Source organism: Macrotis lagotis, chromosome 1, assembly GCF_037893015.1.
Source record: "Macrotis lagotis isolate mMagLag1 chromosome 1, bilby.v1.9.chrom.fasta, whole genome shotgun sequence".
NCBI classification, from domain to species: Eukaryota; Metazoa; Chordata; class Mammalia; order Peramelemorphia; family Peramelidae; genus Macrotis; species Macrotis lagotis.
The window spans coordinates 250,929,178-250,949,656 of record NC_133658.1 but is presented as its reverse complement, the minus strand read 5'-3'; the positions used below and the strand labels follow the sequence as shown (position 1 = coordinate 250,949,656).

Genomic DNA, 20,479 nt, shown 5'->3' with positions numbered 1-20,479 from the left:
AGTCATCTTTATGATGAAGCATTCTAGAAAGTAAAATCAGAAAACTTGCATTCAAGACCTGACTTTGATACTTTGCTGTGTGATCTCAGTCCAGTCCCAACTCACTTCACCTCCCTGGGCCTCAGTTTCATCCTTCAAAAAAACAAGAATAATAGGATAATCAGATAGTAATAGAAATAATAACATTCACATCAGGGGCTGCTGTAAGAGAAATGTTGTTGAAATGTTAGTTATTCTACTTAACCCCAACCCTGGAATAGGGCACAGAATAAAAGGAATGAAAAACATTGGCACTTTGTGGAATGCGTCCATGAAATCAGTGACCTGAGGTGGAATTATAACTTCAGATTTTTTCAACTGGAAATCAAATAGGAACCAGATGGTTTTCAGGACCTTATGCTTGATCATAGCCCTTGGGATATGAATCATAACAGAGGACCTAGTGCAGACTTGCAAATAAATATGCCAAATTCACCAGCCCCCATGTGTTTCCCCCTCAAATCATTTAACTCAGTTTAGGAGGGAGAGAAATGGGAAAACCTGAACTTCCTTGTTCAGGAAAGAGATCCTTCCTGAGACTACCTTTTTTTTTTTTTTCATGACCCCACCTGGAGAATGGTTATTAGTGCATTTTGTAAAGTAGTTGATAACATGAATAGTAATCACTTTGGCTTCACTGTCTCCCAGAGTGGCCCAAGTTTTAACCCTAGCTATTTTGTTATTTAGTTCTGGAAGCTTGGACTAGTTATATCACAATTCTTGGGCCTCAATTTACTCTTCTGTAAAATGAGGAAATAAAATAACCCTATATCCTGCCATGTTTGCCTTGTAATTTTGTTATATAAAGGTCAGATGGTATAACAAATGGGGGAAGGATTTTAAAAAAAGTCACTTCAGTTCTTCAAAGAATTTCAATAGGTACTTCTATCACAGAAGCAGATAGCATATCTATCTATCTGTCTATCTATCTATCTATCTATCTATCTATCTATCTATCTATCTATCTATCTATCTATAGAGAGAGAGTTTGTTACTGGCCCAATAGTCTAAGCCTGTCCAGCTTGGTAGCATTCACTGGTACAGCCTTCAAGACTATGTTTTTACTGGAGGTGTTTTAAAAATCCTAAATTCTTTATGCATGCAAGGAATTATTTCATTTTTCATATATTTATTTGGTTATGAAGTTTATAATAAATTCCTTGGACTCAGTGACTACATCAGTGAAGTGGGAATGGCTTGGATACAAAGGATACTGTCATAGATAATGCTGAATGAAGCATTCAGGGATATTTTTAGCCAGTTTCCTTTGGCCCTGCAGAGAAAAGTATTATTTCCTATTGTAAAAGTATGGATGCAGAGATGGGGAAGAGCAATTTAGGATTAGTCTAAGCTCGAGGAGTTAGACTGATGAGACCCAGGCAGGTACATAACCCATTGCCTTTTTAGAGAATTGCAAAGTAAAACATAGTCCCCTCAAATAGGACAGAATTGACTGTTGCCTTAATTTCTGTGTCTCTGGCTTCCAGATTTCTCTTTCCAGTCCCTGGGTCCCCAGCTGACAATCCCTGAGGGTAGCCCCATGATCAGCCTGACTGTGGAAAATGTCCATTTAGAGCATGGAGTAGTATATGAATATGTCAGCACGGCTGGGATCAAATGCTTTGTTCTGGAGAAGATTGTGGAACCCAAGGGCTGTTTTACTCTCACTGCCAAGGTTTGGGATTTTTTTGTGTCTTTTTTTTTAATATTTAATATTTATTTATTCTCATTTTGTACAAATAATGTTTTTCTATACATTAATAAAATATTCTTGTTTAAGAGTAAACAAAATACCCTCCCCCAAAATAGACTCGCTTGAGTGATAAAGGGGAGAGAAAAAAATTAAAATTAAAAAAAATAATGGTAATAATTGTAGGTACGGCCAGGTGGCGCAATGGACGTAGCACCAGCCCTGGAGCCAGGAGCACCCAAGCCCATATCTGGCCCCATACACCCAACAATCATCCAGCCATGTGACATGCAAGCCACCCCAACCCCACTGCCCTGCAAAAACCAAAAGAAGAAAAAAAAAAGACCCAAAATAAAATAAAATAGTAATAATAGTAGGGGTGGCTGGGTGGCGGACAGAGCATTGGCCCTTGAGCCAGGAGCACCTGGGTCTAAATCTAGCCTCAGACATCCAACAATCACCCTGCTATGTGGCCCCATTATAATAAAAAATGTGCTTCAGTCTTTATTCCAACACCAACAACTCTGTCATGGGTGGATCACATTCTTTATGATAAGTCCATCGCAAAAGTTACTTCCATATTTTTCCACCATTGCCATTGCTGATCTCAACTCCCTCCTTTCGTATTTCTCCACTAGCATGTACTATATTTTCTCTCTCCTTTCACTCTGACTCTGCTGTAGGGTAGCTGAGTGGCGCAGCAGACAGATCCCCAGCTCTGGGGCCAAGAGGCCCTGAGCCCCCCTACCACCCCTTAGGCCCAGCATCTACCTGGCCCTATGGTCCCGGACAGGCCATCCAATCCCAGCCCCTTGCAAGAAGTGAAAAAGAAAATGTGTTATATCTGACCACTCTCCCTCCATGGTCCATCCTCTCCTCTATCACTCACATCCCCCCCTTCCCCCTGTCCCCCCCTCCTTCTTACTCCAGTTGCCTATACCCTACTGAGTATATATGCTGTTTCCTCTCCTAGCCACCTCTGATGAGAGAGAAGATTCCCTCATTCCCCCTCGCTTTCCCCCTTCTATATCATTGCAATAGCTCATTGTAATAAAGAAAAATCTTATTATATGAAATATCTTGGCCTATTCCCCCTCTCCTTTTTCTTTCTCCCATTACATTTCCCTTTTTTCTATTGACTCCATTTTTACACCATATCTTATCTTCAAATTCAGCTTTCTCCTGTGCTTCAACTATAATAGCTCCTTCTACTTGCTCTATTAACTGACAAGGTTCATATGAGTATTATCAGTGTCATTTTTCTATGCAGGAATACATGCAGTTCATGATCATTAAGTCCCTCATATTTTCCCCTTCTCCTCCAATCTCCATGCTTCACCTGAGTCCTGTATCTGAAGATCAAACCTTCTGTTTAGCTCTGGCCATTCCAATAGGAACATTTGAAATTCCCCTGAGGGCTGGACTTCACGTGCTTGCTCTGGCAGAGGTCCCCCCGCTGTTCCCCCAGTTTGTGCCCGGTGTTCCCCAGGGCATAGCTCATGAAACTGCCCCCACTGCTGTGAGCCAAGGCTTCCAGTGCCCTGGGGCTGCCTCTGGGAGGCTGAAGTTCTTTCGCTCTGGCGGGCCACCCCTCCAACCCCGGGGAGCAGAGCCTTTCTGCTCTTTTCCAGGTTACCTTGAATAGGAGAACTGCCTCACTGTGTCCCTTTGTCGGTTTTGTGTCTTGAAAATTTAATTAAAGTCCTTAGTTTCGAAGATTTATGAGAGAGCTCCAGACACGATCCGCTCTTGTTGCCATCTTGGCCAACCTGCTTTTTGTGTCTTCATAGGATCCTATGACCATTGAATGCTTTTTTTGCAGTCTGGTCTCTAAAACTGCCTACCTTTCCATAATGATATCCACAGTAGTAGGGAAGAAATGACTTATTTTTGAAACCATTTTATCAGGCTAGTTTGGGAACAGTAATCCAGAAGTCTGCAATCTCCCCCTTTTCTTTTTTGTCTCTAGAGAGTCTTTGAGTGAGAAGCTGGGGCACTTTCAGTATCAGAGGATAGAATACTGGTTAAAAAAACCCTCCTACATATACATACATACATACATACATACATACATACATACCTAGGTGTATGTGTATGTAGTATGTCATATACTTAAATGCAGATGTGTGACCCTGGCAAGTCATCTAAGCCCCTATGGCTTATCTGTCAGACAATGGGGTTGGCTTTTAAGATGTTTTTCCAGTCCTAAGTCTATTCCTTTGAAACACATTTGAACATCCTGCCTCCTTGGTTGTAAAAGTTTGTCTGCTGTCTTTTTCTTTTGCGAACCCCTGGAGCCTGGGAATTTTGTTTACCCCTTGTTGACTTTCAGAAGGCTTGCTATGTCTGGAATTGAAATGGAAAATGGAAGAATATGGGGATTTGAGCTGAACCTGGGGGAATGGATAAAACTTAGAAAGTTGGAGAAAAAGAGGAAAGATTTCAGGCAAGAGAAGCATGAGAGAAGTCATAGAAACAGGAAAGTGATACACTGTGGGATACCAAGGAACCAATTTGGATGGAGTAAAGGTTCAGGTAGAGGGAAGAGTGAAGGAGTCATTATGTGGTAGAAAAAGCCCTGGGGGGAGGAATGAGAAGACCTAGGCTTAAATATTTTGTGTCTTGCTTCTGTTACCTTTCATGTGATCTTGGGCAAATTGAACAAGACCAGTAGTTGTCAAAGAGTTTGCTGAAAATTTTGGATATTTTGTTGCCACATATAAAAGAAAAATTTTACTTAATTTTGTTTAGCATAAAATTTATTCTTAAACAGCACAGCTATCCGTGATACCAAAAAGACTTGGATTCAGGTACCACTGACTGAGAGACTTTGAACAGTCTCGGTGCTCTAGTTATTCTCTGAGAATATAAAATGTAAAAAAAGGTGCTTTGGTAATGGGAATTTCCTCTCCTCCTCAGGAGTTCATGCTATTAATTAAATCACAGGTCACTCCTATCTGTCAGACAAATTCTTTTCACCCAGCATACTTGTGAAGAAAGATAACAAAACAAACCAACTTGTTGCATGTAAATGTTAACCTCAAAACTAAAAATATTAGATTTTAGACTTGCAGAGAACTCAACAAAAATGTCAGCTTTTATTAGAGCAACTGTTTTAACTGTACATGTACAGGTGTCCTGATTCCTAGGTATTTGAGGGAGTGGAGCACCAGGCCTGGAGTCAGGGACACCTTGAGTTCAAAACTGATTTCAGATATTTACTAGCTGCATGGCCTTGGGGAAATCAATTAACCTATTTGCTTCCGTTTCCTTATTTATTAAATGGGGATAAAAATAGCACCTTCCTTGCAAGATTGTTCTGAGGATAAAAGAAGATAATAATTGTAAAGCCCTAGTGTGGCTAAGGTAATGGCCCATATTTAGTGCAGCATAAATGTTAGCTGTTATGTTGCCTCATTGCCAGATATCTATCTTTGAGAAGAAAATTTGTTTGAATCCCTGTTTTGAGTCTAAAAATGTTTGAACTAAGTTGTCCCCAAGGTCCTTCCCATCTCAGATGTTCTGTGAGTCTTTGAGATAAAGTTGGGAAGAGAGGACATGTCTGAGTTGGGTTTGGGGGCTCCAGAGCCTCTTCAGGCTGAGGCATCCCCCCCTTTCTCTTTCTCACAGATCTTGGAGGCCTTTGCTGCAGATGACAGTGTCTTTGTGCAGAATTGTGGGCGGCTTATCTCCCTGAGCAGTGCTGTGGTCACCATGCCACAGTATGAGTTCCGGAACATCTGTGAAACCAAGCTGGAACGCATCACCAGAAGGATTGCCAACTATCAGGAGGTAGCCACACTCCCTGGCAAATCCCCAGACCTGTCCATTCTCCTTCCCCCAAAAGAAAGCCTAGAGGTGGGGCCAGCAAGGATCCCTGTTAAGATTCATGAGCTGTGCTGATTGTACCCATTGGTTTATCAATTAGTCAATTTATTTTAGATTTATTGGTTACTTACTAGGGGTAGGAAGATGCAAAGTTGAGATAAGACATGGTTCCTTCTCTGATGCATAAGACATAAATGTATGGATAGATTGCCCTGGATTCAGGAGTACCTGAGTTCAAATCTGGCCTCAGATGCTTAATAATTACCTAGCTGTGTGGCCTTGGGCAAGCCACTTAACCCCATTTGCCTTGCCTAAAAAAAAAAACCAACAAAAAAACCCAAAAGGACATAAATGTAGATAATTATGATATGCAATATTGAATTGGATTTTTCTAATGCACTCAAGATACATTCTACCTCCATTTATTGATCACTAATTATATGCATTGGATCAGAGAACCTGGGTTTGAGTCTTGGACCTACCACTTTAAATTGTATATACTAGGTACAAGGATCTCCTACAACTTTCCCTGCTTGAATTCTTCTAGGGACAGAGAGGTAGGTCAACCATCTCATAAAGCATCTTATTGCCATGGTTGGGACAACCTTTATTTGTTAGAAAATGAAGTGTTTTTATTAGATTGGCTTCTCTAACATTCCTCCACTGAGTTCTAGGGATAAGAGGTATAAGTTTGCCAACCCTACCCATGTACCATTTGAAGACAAATATCATATTCTCACTAAGTCTAGTCTTCACCAGGGCAGACCCCTTTACATTTCCTCATCTGCTCCTCATCTGGACAGTAGGAAAAATACAGCAGATAAGAGTTGACTTCAGTCTTAAAAACTTGAGTTGAAATTCTACTACTAGTGTATCCTAGTTGGGTGATCCTGGACAAGTCACTTAACCAACCTTTCAGTACCCAACCACCTCTCTAAAACTATTAAGTTGCAAGAGAGGTACCCATCTATTCTGGTAGAGGAAGTTCATCACTAGGAATTCTGGAACTATATTGATGAAATCACAAGTCCAGAAAGTCAACCTTACTCCTTTTCTCTGCCCAATCAGATTTCCTTCTATGGCATCATTTCTTGTCCTTCAGTGACTTTCCTTTACTGGTTTTTATTTGTTCATTTCTTTCTTATTATGTGGTGCTGAGATCTACACAGTCTCTGGTCTGGTTAGGGGGAGTAGGGTAACTCCTGAGGATTGGGAAGTTAAAATGAACTATTCAGGCAGAGCATTCTTTCAGTCCAGTTTATCCTAGAGGGAAGGGGATATTACCTCATTTTCATTCTTGAAAATTTGAAAGTCAGTCTGTTTATGGGAATTTGGGAACAGTGGTGTCAGAAAAATCCTGATGCGATTACCAAGAGTCACCTATGCCAGATTATAATTTTTTTTCCTTCCTCAGTTTGCAGAGCAGCTGAAGACCAGGGTGAGCCCTGCCTTCAAGCAAGCATCCTTAGAACCTCATGTCCTCTGCAGCCTTGACTTTTGTCCCACCAATTGCCATGTGAACCTCATGGAAGTGTCTTATCCCAAGAACACTACCTCAGTGGGGAGGTCATTCAGTATCCGATTTGGGCGGAAACCCTCTCTGATTGGCCTCGATCCTGAACAAGGTGCCAATTTTAGTCTCCAAGTAACCTCATTTTCTACCTATTAATTGATTGTGTAGTTTGTGCCCCTGTTGGGTAAAAAACAGAGGGTACATATGCACAGGGGGCCATGTTTTTGCCATGGGGGGGGAACTTTATTCTGGGTCAATACAAATATTTTCATTATCTGATTTAAAAAAAAAAAAGAGCTCCAGAATGGGAATAATGAGATTTAGGCTGGTACTGCTTTGGTAAAGTCACTTTGTCACTCTGAGTGGGTTGGGCTAGATGATCTCTTTTGGTTCTTGACATTCTATATTCTAGGTTATTAGTTCTTGACATTCTATTATATTAGTGCTTGACATTCTATATTCTAGGTTATTAGTTCTAAGGCCCCTTAGTACTAGCATTCAGTAATCTAAGATTAAATCTTATAGTTCTACAGCATTCTCTAGCAAGTTTCTTCTTGCTCTGACATTCCCTATTTTGTGTTACAAGGATCTTTCCATATCTTATAATCTCTGAGTGTATACTATGAACCTACCTCTTTACTAGGTGGAAGAAAAGGTAGTCTACTTAAGTCATGGAAGGAGCTCAACTTCTAGTTGGGGAGGAAAGATTCATATCTAGGAAATACAAAAGTGCTACAAAATAGTAGAGAATTCTCACTCTCATTTTCTCTCAATATTTATGTATATATATATATATATATTCATGTGTGTGTATGTATGTATATTTATATGTAATGTTAGAGGTTAATCTTCATGAGTTCTTTTGTATTTTTGAACACATATTTCCCTTCATCTTCTAGGTCACATCAACCCAATGTCCTATACTCAGCACTGTATCACCACCATGGCTGCCCCATCTTGGAAGTGCCTCTCTCTGGAGGATGGGGATTCTCAAGATAGGAGCCTGATGGAGAGCACCATCAACCAACAGAATTGGGGGTCAGGCCAAGAGGACCGGGGCTTGAGCTTCCTACTTAAGCAAGAAGACCGGGAAATTCAGGATGCCTACCTGCAACTCTTCAATAAGCTGGATGTGGCTGTGAAGGAAATGAAGCAATATGTCATGCAGATTAACAAGTGAGACTGGTAGAAATAGGGGGGCTCAGACCAGTGGGTGGGAAAAAGGCAGAGAGACTGAGAAGAGGAAGAAGCAAGAGGGGGAAGGAAAATTTGCAGGATGTTCCAGAGGATGACATCAGCATTTTTTCCTCATTTAAATTAGCAGGTGTTCCCAGTCAAAGGCTATTTGCCTGAAACTCTAAGAATTTAGAGTCAATAATAATTCTTATAATAATGCAGGAGAAATATTTTATAGTTGAAAATGTTTTTAGAATTGGAAGTTAGGAGAGCTGGGTTTGAATGTCAACTCTGACACACACATGCCAGATGAATCATTTCTCTTTTGACACTCAGTTTGTCCATCTATAAAGTGGGGGCAATAATACTTAATGTTATTTGCCTCATTATGTTGTTGGGAGGGGAAGGCATTTTATAGGTCCTACATCTGATCTAAAGGTATATATATATATATATATATATATATATATATATTGTTGCAATTGCTATTTAATAGCAGTATTAGGATGCAATCATTTAGCCATATTATAAGTCCCCCCTGTATCTTAGTAAATGTCTTTTGTGGGTTTCTTTGCCCCATGAAATTCTTTATTGAGCAGGTAGTCTCAGTAATTATTAAGAATAATAATAATGATAATCAATTAATAAGTATTAAGGACCTACTATAGTCTAGGTGCTATGCCAGGGCCTTGGCAAACACATACAAGTGAGGTGTCTGCTGCCCTCAGGTAAATTTTACTGAGATTCTAAGATGTTTACATGCAATATTTCTCTAGCACTTTTCAAATTTATTTTGCAAGTCAGTGGGGTTAAGTGACTTGTCAAAGGTCACATAGCTAAGTAAATATTAAGTGTCTGAGTCTGAATTTGAACTCAGGTCCTTCTGATTCCAGGGCTGGTGCTCTATCCACTGCACCATCTAGCTGCCCCCTTACCCATATTTTCTTAATAAGAGCTAGCATCTATCTACTAATATAAAATTTTCAAAGTGTTTTACATATATAGTTCTTCCCATTTTCACAACAACTCTGTGAAGTGTAGTTGCTATTATTTCCCCCATTCTACAGATGAGGAAATTGAGGCTGAGAAAGCTTAGGTTATTTGCCCACAGTCACACAGCCATTAAATCTTTGAGGTAGGATTCAAACTCAGATTTTTCTGCCTCCAAGTCCAAGAACTACCCTTTCACTTGTTCTTTGTATATTAAAATGTTTGTGGGTGATGGTTAAGTTTTCTTAAGGCTCAATAATCAAACTTTATATTGTTTTCTAGTTTCTGTGGTGTAAATGTTAACAGAAAATTTAACATTTGACTCTTGAAAAATACTCCTGATTGTCAGTCTCTTGACTTGCAAGTCAGGTTAGAAATTCAAAAGAATTCTAGAATGTTTGAACTGAAGGAAACCTTGAAAATTAATAGTGTTAAAGATGGTAGAAGCCTTAGCAAGTAAAGCAAGTAAATGTTCACAATAGGAAAGCACCTCATAAATGGTCTGTTCTATTACCTCCATTTTACAGAGAAAGAAAACAAATAAAGAAATGGAGGAAGTGATTTGTCACATGTCACCCAGCAAGTTAATAGTAGAATTGGAAATGGCAGTAATTTTAGAAGGGAGGCTGTGAGAGGGAAGGAAAAAGCAGCCATTTAGTCCTTGTCAGATCACAGTCTCAATGTGCATGGTAATGACAGGAAAGAGGATTCGTATCCTACTGTTTAACGTTAATGTCTCTTGTTCTTCCTAGACTACTGTCTACCATCACAGAGCCAATGGGTGATGGGTCCTGTGAGCCTCCCTCCACTGAAGAGGTCTCTGCCTCTCCTCTGGTTGGTGAGGACAGTGAGATCGATAAGGCAGATCACAGCGGGATTAAGAAGGTGTGTTTCAAAGTGTCAGAGGAAGACCAGGAGGACTCGGGACATGATACAATGAGCTATCGGGACTCCTACAGGTAGGATTTCAAAGTTGAGAGTGGAAGGGCTTGGTTGTACTGAAAAGGAATCCTGTTGGGAAATATTTTTTTTATCAAAGGCTCTAGGTCATGGAGCCTGGGGTCTAGCCCTGTCTCTGTTACACTTATGGGCTATATCTTAGAACAACTGCCTTATCTTTCTGAAATTCATTCTCCTCTGCAAGATGAGAATAATAATCTTGGCCTCTGTCATGGTGGGGTGGTGGGGATGGTGAGGGTGATCTGTGTAATAACCTCAGGGGGAGATAGTGAATGTGAAAATGCTTTGTAAATGATAAAACATTATAGGAATTAATGAGTGAGGTATTACAGAAGTAACATCATTAAGCATTATTACATTTTTGTATTTATCTATATCTATGTCTATATTGTCTATATATCTATATATCTATATTATATATATATATATATATATATTTTTTTTTTTTTTTACTTGTTCTCCCCCTTTGTAGGGAGACATCCTTTATTTTGAAGAATTTTTTTTTAAAGAAAAAGGGTGAAGAGAATAAAAATTCAGTGAAACCAATCAATCAATAGTCTGAAAAACTTTAGTTTATATGCATTATCACACATCCTTGGATACACTGGCCCCCATACATCTGACAGGGCAGGGTATCTATGAGAAGAAAATGGGGCAGGTTTTCTTGTATATTTAGAGAATATTGTAATTAGTCATATGAATTAATGATCATAATGATATGTAGTAATAACTTTAGAGTGGAAATAATTCTGACACTGGGCAAACTGCTTCATTGCTCACAACTTTAGCTTTCTCATGCAAAAAAAAAATGCACAAATTAATTATGTAGGCACAATAGAAGACCTTCCAAGAGTTAAAGCTTCAGTTCTAGCTGTACCAAACTCTTGGATCTGAGGTACTGTTGTGGTTTCTTGTTCAATAGAATCCAAATCTAGACTCATCTTCTGTCCTCCATAGCTATTTTTCCTGTCTCTAGAGCTGGTGCTGATATACTGACTAGTTTTTCTAATGCTGAAGAAGCCATACTCCTCTCCCTTCCACTCACCAACCAGGGTTGCCTCATTGAATCCTCTGGGACCTGGAATCCACCTGATAGCCTCCATATGCATTTAGTACATCTTCTTCTTTCTGAAAGGCCTTAACTTTTGTCACACTTCTCAAAATAGAAACCTAGAGCTCCAAATAAGGCCTTGGGGAATTTCTCATCTTGTCCTGTCTGTGTCTTTTTCAGTGAGTGCAATAGTAACCGAGACTCCGTCCTTTCCTACACCAGTGTCCGTAGTAATAGCTCTTACCTGGGCAGTGATGAGATGGGATCTGGTAAGTAGAATAAGGCCATTTTCAAGATGAAAAGGAGAAGATGCTAGGGAGACATTTAGGAAATATTAGGTGGGTATTCATATATGGGTAGCATTGCCTGGTAGAAGGGGCTCTTCTTAGATGGAGAGGACAAGTGGCATTCTAGGCAGAGAAAATTGTAAGAACAGAGGCAGAGGATAAACTTATTTTCAGAGAACAGTTAGTAGTATAGATTAATGAGAGCATGTGCAAGAGAAATTAATGGGAGATAAAATTGGGAAGGTAGAAGACATTTAAACAGTGAATATTCTTGAAAAGACAAGGTAAAGAGCTAAGACCTTATTCAGAAAATAGTAGGGAGTCATTGAAGATTTTGCAGGTGGGGAATGACATAATCAGATCCATATTTTAAAGAGATGAAAAGAGTTGACAGTGCTGCCCACTTCATAGGATTCTTGTTAAAGTCAATTGAGATACTGGCTGGTTAAGGACAATGAGAAGTAAAAAGCACTACACCAGTGTGGCTTACTCACTTGTTCTCCCTGGCAGGGGATGAATTGCCTTGTGACATGAGGATCCCATCAGATAAGCAGGACAAATTGCATGGATGCTTGGAACACCTGTTTAATCAGGTACAGATATTCACTTCTTTTGAGAGCCATGAGGCTTTTGATTTCCTTCCTCCCAACTTAATCTCATTTGTGTCCTGTCCCCTGGGGCAGGAATGTGAAGCCTTTGGACATCTTTACAGAAGAATGTTTATAAATGCACAAAATAAATATGCAGGATTACAAAGGAAATGAATGAATGATACTAAGTTATCTAAACATTTTAAAGAATAAATCAAGACCCCAGGGTTAAGAAGTGCTCTAAGGCATCTTTGACCTGGTCCTTGTTTTCCAAGGCTTTCCTTATTCAAGATCCTAGGATTAAAGATTTAGAGCCAGGGGTAACCTTAGACATCATTGAGTTCAATCACCCCATTTTTGTAAATCAGTAAATTGAGACCCAGAAAGGATAAGAGAATTGCTAGGTAACTCTGTAATCTGTGTAAAGCACATTACAAACCTTCAAGTATTAATAATTTTGGCTGTGATGATGGTGACAATTTTCACCACCCAGCATGACCTATTTAGCATCTGAATCATGATTTCAGCTCCTGGGCCTCTGACTCCAAATTCATATGGCAGATACCTAGTGGCTTGTGAATGGAACAGAGGTGTAATTCTTCTCCTTCTTCTCTGGCATCCTCAGCCTGATCCCTCAGTTTGGGGGCTCTCTCTCAAGAAAGAGTTGCTTGTTGTTTTGTTGAGTCATTGAGAACCCCATGCCATCTCAGGGCAGAATCCAACAGAGTCCAGATTTAGACTGATCCCAAAGCTGAGAAGGATTTGAGAACAGGTCCACCTATATGACCACCTATATCTATTATTCATGGATCAATTTATTTGAATTCAGGGAACTTCACTACTAGAAGATTGATTGTCAAGGGAGACACTTTTCTGGCTATAGAAGTTCATGTAGAAGGTCTGTGATCTGCCTTTAGGAGGGATTGTACCCACTAAGAAAATCTTAGCTCTTTTGACATATTGAATGACCTTGTCTAAGGCTCATAGGTCCACATTAACCAAATCCCTTTTGTTAAATGCCCCAGGTGGATTCCATCAATGCTCTCTTAAAAGGGTCAGTCATGAGCAAGGCCTTTGAGGAAACAAAGCATTTCCCTATGGAACACAGCTTGCAAGGTAAGCCTCCAGGTGGGGGAGAAATTGGATCACTTGATATATTCAGACCTCTGCACAGGTTAGGGACAGCCTGGAGTACCAAGCTGAAGCATCCGTCACAATCTATGTATGTCAGTAGAAGGAATCCTTCTAATAGCCAAGCAGTGATATTTAGAGCATCCCTGTAGAGGAGAAGCCAGATTTAGGTACTCATTGGTTTGAAATCCATTTTTTGTATAGAGGTGAGGAATGTGTGTGTAGTTTTTGCACATACAAGCTCTGAGTGACTTGGTCTTCTGCTCTCTATTTTGAATGCCAAGACTTCTGTTCTCATTTAGTTCTAAGGAAGTAAAAGCAATTATAGAGAGATCCCTTCTGTCAGAGTCCTTGTAAACAAGGGAGAACCAAGAGTATCACTTGGTACCTTCAACCTATCCCTGTGAGATTGTCTGGGCCAAGGTTGAGCCCTAATTCTCTGGCTATTGCTTGCATAGATGTGACCATTGCTTTTGAGCCACCTGGGACATTGTTAAGAGACTCTAGTAGTCAGCTTGCCTCTGCCACCAACTCACTATGTGATCTGAGTGAGTGATAAAATTAAATGACATCAAAGGTCCCTTCAAGCTTTGCATTCTGTGAGCAGATGGGATATTATGGGCCCTTGACTTGCCTATGGCTAAGGCTTCCCAGCATCAAGCACTTTATCAGAGGATGGGAACTGTCCTCCTTCCCTTCCTCTTCCTCCTTCTTTTCCTCCTCCTCTTCCTCTTCCTCCCCCCTCTTCTTCCCTCTCTTCCTCCTCCTTTTCCTCTTCCATTTCCTCCTCCTCGCTCATTCTATTGTATTGCCTCTCTACTCATTGCCTATCTCTTAACTTGTTCTTCCTACTGCAGACTTTAAACAGAAGGAAGAATGTCCAATCCGGGGTCGGAGCATGATCCAGATAAGCATTCAGGAAGACCCTTGGAATCTTCCCAACTCTATCAAGTCCTTGGTGGACAACATCCAGAAATACGTGGAAGGTTAGTGCCTAGGAAGGGTCAGGGGTCTATGCAAGGGGCATTGAGAAGACTAGTACAATTCATTGCAGGGTAGCAGTTGCTTTTTTTGGTCCTATGTGTATCTCATCCAGTGTCTTGGTCATCCTGGTGATACTAGAGGATGAAACTCCAAATAGGGCAACCTGGCATGTGCTCCTTTCTTGGACAGAAACAATCAAGTGGATTCTCAACACAGCTGGTATTTGGCAAGAGTGAGAAATTCTTCCTGTCACTGTCATTTCACATCTACTACTTTCTGGGATTTCATAACAGTAATGACTGTTATGGATCTTCAAAGATCTCCACTTTTGTGGTGTAATGAAAAAGGCACTGCACTGGAACTTATGAGATTGACCTGGGTTTTTATTTTGACTGTATTACCTTCTAGCTGTGGGATCCTTGAGGAGTCAGACCTCCATTATCTCTGCGGTTTCATCTAGTTTTGCCAGTCTGTTGTCCTATGTCCTTTAAGTTTTAATAGCATTCTGTCTTCTTTGTAGAAAACCCTTTTCAGTTTTAACATTCCATTTGGTAGGGTTCCCTTCTAGCTCTGTCATTCTGTATTCTAAGCTCTCTTCTCTAAAAATCTAATTCTTACAGTATCTTTATGAGATTAGACAGAGTAGGGGGTGGATCTTATTGTCAAGACTTTGGATTTGATCACATGTCTTTTTACAATTTAGAGCATTTTAGTACCATAGGTCTCTTCTCTCAGGTCAAGAATCTCTTAAAAGACCAAGTCTAAATATTCTCTGTGCCCTTCCTTTTGGATCCCAGGGCTTTTGGTACCAGGAAGAACTTTTAAGACAGTTGAAATTAATCATGGTTCTTCCTTTGCTTCTCTGTCCAGTCTTAATATTCCCCATGCAGTACTTGTGGGTGAGATGGAAAAAAGGGACCTAGAGGAGAGATGGATTTAGGTCTGGTTGAATGACCAGAGAGTAGTTATTGATGGGTCAGTGTCACTGTGGAAATGGACATCTGTGATGGAATGCCCCAGAAACTTATCTTTGACTCCACATTTTTTTTTTAGTTTTTTTTTTTTTTTTTTTGCAAGGCAATGGGGTTAAGTGGCTTGCCCAAGGCCACACAGCTAGGTAATTATTAAGTGTCTGAGACCAGATTTGAACCCAGGTACTCCTGACTCCAGGGCCAGTGCTTTATCCACTACGCCACCTAGCTGCCCGTGTTAACACTTTCACTAAAGATAGCTGGCAGATGACAGACTAAGGATCCAGAAGGAGTCAACAGGACAAAATAATGGGCTAAATCAAAAAAGATAAACATGAATAGTGATACGGGGGAAATCTTAAATTAAAATTAAAGTATGATAAAATCCAACACACTGTAATATAGCCTACTATAATAGTAATATAATCTGATGTAATATATATTGAACTATAATACTATATACAATATCACCCTATGTAATATAAGATGGGTACTGTGGTTAAATAGCACTCCATATGTAAAAGACTGGGTGATAGTAGACTATAAGTTCAACTTGAATTTTCATTTCTATGTTCAATTCAACAAGCATATGCTAAGAATCTTCTATGTTCACAATATATTGGGCATTCAAGGCAAGAATTCAAAAATTGGTCATGACCACAAGAAGATAATATTCTATTCTGAGATAGATAGATAGATAGATAGATAGATAGATAGATAGAGAGAATGAATATATTTTCAAAGAGGATTGATCAAAGGCATCTTGTAGGAGATTGCACATGAACTCAACTTTACAGGAAGGTAGAGAAGTGCAGGTAAGAAGGAGTAAGGTATAGCCTTAGAGAAATGAAATGCTCAGTTCAGAGGACTGGAAGTAGCATTGGTTTGGCTGGAACATGGAGTTCGTAAAGAGGAGAAATGTGAGAAGAATCTGGAAATGTAACCTAGACCCAAATGAGAAAGTGTTTGCTTTTTGTCCTAGAAATGATAAGGTTCCAATGAAGATTCTTCAGGAAGAAAGTGATGTGTTTTGGAAAGAATTTTTAGTAAGATGATGTGGATATTTGTGAGAAAGATGGTCTGGAGAAGGGAGCTTTGCCCCCAAATTAAGTCTTAGGTTATGTTTGGAACATGAGAAGCAGTAGTCTTGATGCTTGTCCTTTGTCTGAGTCAGAATCCATCTGGAGCATTGTGCTTATTCCTGTGCACCACATTTTCGAATTGCTGTGGACAATCTGGGGAGTGTCCAAAAGAGTAGGATTAGAATAGTGAGAGGACTTGAGATCATTTCCTAAGAGGATCCATTAAAAGAAATGTTGAGTCTGGAAAAGAAAAGACTCATGATAACTGTCTTCAAGTATTTGAAATATTAAGACAGGGAAGAGAGATCAGACTTCTGCTTGCCTCCAGAATTTCAGAGTGGAGGACTTGGGCTTGATATTAAAAAAAACTTCCTAATAATTAGATTAGAACTGTTGTCCAAAAGGTGAATAGGACTGTTTTGGGAAAAGGGGGGGGGGGGGTTCCTCTCAGCAGTCTGTAAACAACTTCATTGATAAGGGACCTTATAAAGGAAATTCCTGGGGGGGGGGGGGGCTAGGTGGTGCAGTGGATAGAGCACCGGCCCTGGAGTCAGGAATACCTGAGTTCAAATCCGATCTCAGACACTTAATTACCTAGCTGTGTGGCCTTGGGCAAGCCACTTAACCCCATTTGCCTTGCAAAATCCTTAAAAAAAAAAAAAAAGGAAATTTCTGTTTAGGTTCCGTGTTGGGTGATAGAGATACAGAGATGAAACATGATATAGTATTTGTCCTTAGGGACTTTATACTCTTCTGGAAACAGATAGCAAGTACCTAGAGAAGTATAATGCAAGGTGAATTGTGATAAGGACCAATGAGAGTTCCAGGTAAAAGGAGGGAAGAGCACTTCCATCTGGTGTGATCAAAGGAATCCTGCAAGGGAAGGTGACACCTATTTGAATGGAGCCTTGAAAGAAAAGAATAATCCTATGAGGCAGCAATAAGGAGGGAATACCCTTTAGACAGCAATGACTTACAGCACTGCCCAGTTATTAGTGTTTTCTTATCAAGGCAGGAATTCTTTGTTTTCCCCACAGCACCCATCGTGGAATCTTGTACATGAGAGATGCCCAGCAAATGTTGGCTGAAAGCGTAAATTGTGTTTTCTGTGTCTGTAGAAGAATAGGGACTAGGTCTATGATTTCACTGGTAAAGGAAATTCCTGGGTGAGAGAACTTCCATTACCTATGCAACTTTAGAGGCTTAGAGAATTTCCTTGAGAACTGAGAGGTTAGGTGACCTGTCTAAGGTTTCATAGCCAGCACCTGTCAGAGGTGCTGTTTGAATATAGACTTGGGAGGCTTTATATCTGCTCCTATACTATACTGCCTCTCATCTGTGTTTGTGAAAATCCTAAAATATTTGAGCAGGAAGGTGTGCAGGCATGTCAGAAAGGAGGAGATGGGGAGAGAAACTGCTGGGAGATATGATTTTGCTTTTCTATTATTCAGGTACTGTCTCTAGGAAGACTACTTCTGTCAACTCTTTCCTTTCCTCCTCCCACAATCCCAAGTACAAGTGGGGACCTTGTGGGAAAAGCTTTTCTATAGCCTCTTCAAGGAAAGGGAATCTTTGGTTGTGAAAAGGTGACTGGCATCATGACGATTATACCCAAGCCATTCCCCATGTCCTTCATGGCTTAGTGCAGAAGCAGTGAGTTCTACTTGGGAGACTTGTTGGATCCAATTGTAACAAGGGAGCAGCTTTCCTAATTCAGAGATAATCTCCTTCAGTATTCCTTGGAATGGGTGCCAGCTTAGCAGCTTTCCTAGCTCCCTTTTTCCTTTCCATAACTATATACTCTGCCCATAGGCCCAACTATGTCCTTATTGCTTGTCAAGTAAAGTTCAGATTCCTCTGTGTGGCATTCATGGCCCCCCTTTGGTAAATGCCACCCTGACTTTTCAACTTTATCTCATAACTCCCCCCCCCCCCCGCAATGTGCTCTCTGTTTCTGCCAAACAGGATAATTTTGTTCTCAAAACACACTCCTTTCTATGCCCATGAGGCCCTTCCTCCTTACTTTATTAGTTAAATTCTCAATTGCCATTCCTTTTGTGAAGAACTGAAATAAATCCTGCATGTTTTTCTTGATAAAATTATCACTAACCGCATAAATCTTTGGACTCTATTTTATCATGTGACATCAATTTTCCTGTGTGTATCTGTTAGACTATAAGCTTCATAAGGTCAGGAATGTATCTTATCTAATCTTTATATCTCTCATTGTATTGGATAGAGTATTTAAATCTATACTTACATCCTTAATAAATGTTTTATGTATTATATTATACTGTTTGAAAATCTCAGAACTGTATCCTAGAACCTTGATCTTCTCTCAGCTTAAGGTTACAATTGTAACTCCTGTTTCTCTTTCCTTCTAGATGGCAAGAATCAGGTGTTACTGGCATTGCTCAAATGCACAGGTAATGAAGTGGGGAAGCAGCATAGTCCAATGGAAAGGGCACAGGATTTGGAAGTCAGAGGACCTGGGTTCAGAGCTCATTTCATATATTTACCCCACTCCTCAAACATTTATATCTCAGGCTAATTGAGTTAAAAGTACACTCCAAGCGAAACTAGAGGGGAGAAGACTGCTTACAAGATTGCCCTGTAGGAAGGATTTTGCATTATTGGTATTTTTGGTGGGTTTATAGACTGATTGTATGTATATTATTCTTTGGTCTTCTTTGTAGGTACTAGAGCCTGATTCCTTCTTGCCAAGCCTCACAATGTCATCACCCTATTTATCATAAATGAAATGTAGCCTGTGGACCACATGTGGTCAAACAACAATTTTTAGTTTCCTGTGTTTCTCATCCAGGGCTTGTAAAAGAGAGAACCACCCCCTTGAGATTTTGTACTACCCCCTCCTGTTGCTTATGGGGTTTGAACATAGGCATTTTTCCACCCCTAACTGAGCAGCTTCCTAACTCCATTCAGATATGGCCCTTCCAGGCTTATGTAAGAATATCCTGGTCAGTGTCTGAATGAACATAGGAGCCCTGTCTGCTATAGACCTTTCCTTCTGAAGTTCAGCCCTGTCAGAAACTGGAAGCGGGGGTGGTGGTGGTGGTGGTGGTGGTGGTGTTTTCAGAAGAAATGACCTACCTCCCATTTTTGTTGTGAGCATCAAATGAGATATTTGTCAAGTGTTTTAACAGTGCCCAACATTTAGAAGACACTTAATAAATGGAAAGGAATAACCTTTCCCCCTTCCTTGAATCCATAAATGAATTTCCTCAGTGTTCATAGTTTAGAATGGTCCTTGAATTGAAAACCCTACATGTAAGGATGACCTTCAGGGACAAGAAAGATGGCAAGAATCTGTCATAGCCCTTAGTGGTCTCTCTCAAAGTAAAATTGAGGATTTGCATCCCATCCTTAGATAAGTGATGAGCCCTCCAGGCCATACCCTTCTGCTTCCTACCCAGATCTAGTCACTATAATCTGGAGTCTCCTGGAACAATATCGGGTCAATTTACACACATTCTCTCTCTCTCTCTCTCTCTCTCTCTCTCTCTCTCTCTCTCTCTCTCTTTTTTTCTCTCTTTCTCTCTCTCTCCTCGGGCAGATACGGAACTGCAGCTGAGGCGGGATGTCATCTTTTGCCAGTCTCTGGTGGCCGCCATCTGTACTTTCTCTGACCAGCTGCTTGCGGCCTTAAGCTACCGCTATAATAACAATGGCGAGTATGAAGAGAGTAGCCGAGATGCCAGTCGCAAGTGGCTAGAACAGATCGCAGCCACAGGGGTCCTCCTACATTTCCAGTCACTATTGTCCCCCATTGTGGTAAGAGTCATTGGCGGGGGGAATGGGGTTGGGGCATGGAGCAGTTTAAGAAATGTGGGTCCTGCTCAACTCTGAGACAAGGTTCTTCCTGCCGGAGATACAGAACACTTGGTGTGGGTTAGCAAGAAGAGCCTTCAGTTTACCTACAGGCCAGGAGATTCGAGTCAGGAGATTCTGACTAGCTCTGGGACCATTTTAGGGAACCATTTTAGAACTAGAAGAGAACTTAGAAGAGGGTTACTATCAAAGAACTCCTATCTAATACTCACCCATCTTCTGTTGATGAAGAATAGTAGAATTTGGAAGGTGAAGACCTGGATTTGAATCTCAGTTCTCCCTTTCCCAAGCCAATAAGTTGATTTAACCTCTCTGTGCTTCAGTTTCTTCATATGTAA

At 40.4% G+C, this 20,479-nt stretch overlaps 1 protein-coding gene across 1 annotated transcript in view; it reads left to right on the top strand.

The window, feature by feature from the left end:
• The window catches only part of PREX1 (phosphatidylinositol-3,4,5-trisphosphate dependent Rac exchange factor 1), a 236,744-nt gene that overhangs the window by 202,458 nt on the left and 13,807 nt on the right, over window positions 1–20,479 (top strand). Inside the window, exons 22-32 of the mRNA XM_074210196.1 lie at window positions 1,527–1,714; window positions 5,360–5,521; window positions 6,972–7,182; window positions 7,970–8,246; window positions 9,989–10,195; window positions 11,428–11,516; window positions 12,045–12,127; window positions 13,150–13,240; window positions 14,113–14,241; window positions 18,677–18,718; window positions 19,867–20,084. Coding sequence (XP_074066297.1) covers window positions 1,527–1,714; window positions 5,360–5,521; window positions 6,972–7,182; window positions 7,970–8,246; window positions 9,989–10,195; window positions 11,428–11,516; window positions 12,045–12,127; window positions 13,150–13,240; window positions 14,113–14,241; window positions 18,677–18,718; window positions 19,867–20,084 — 1,697 coding nt within the window. The remainder of the gene's footprint in view (window positions 1–1,526; window positions 1,715–5,359; window positions 5,522–6,971; window positions 7,183–7,969; window positions 8,247–9,988; window positions 10,196–11,427; window positions 11,517–12,044; window positions 12,128–13,149; window positions 13,241–14,112; window positions 14,242–18,676; window positions 18,719–19,866; window positions 20,085–20,479) is intronic.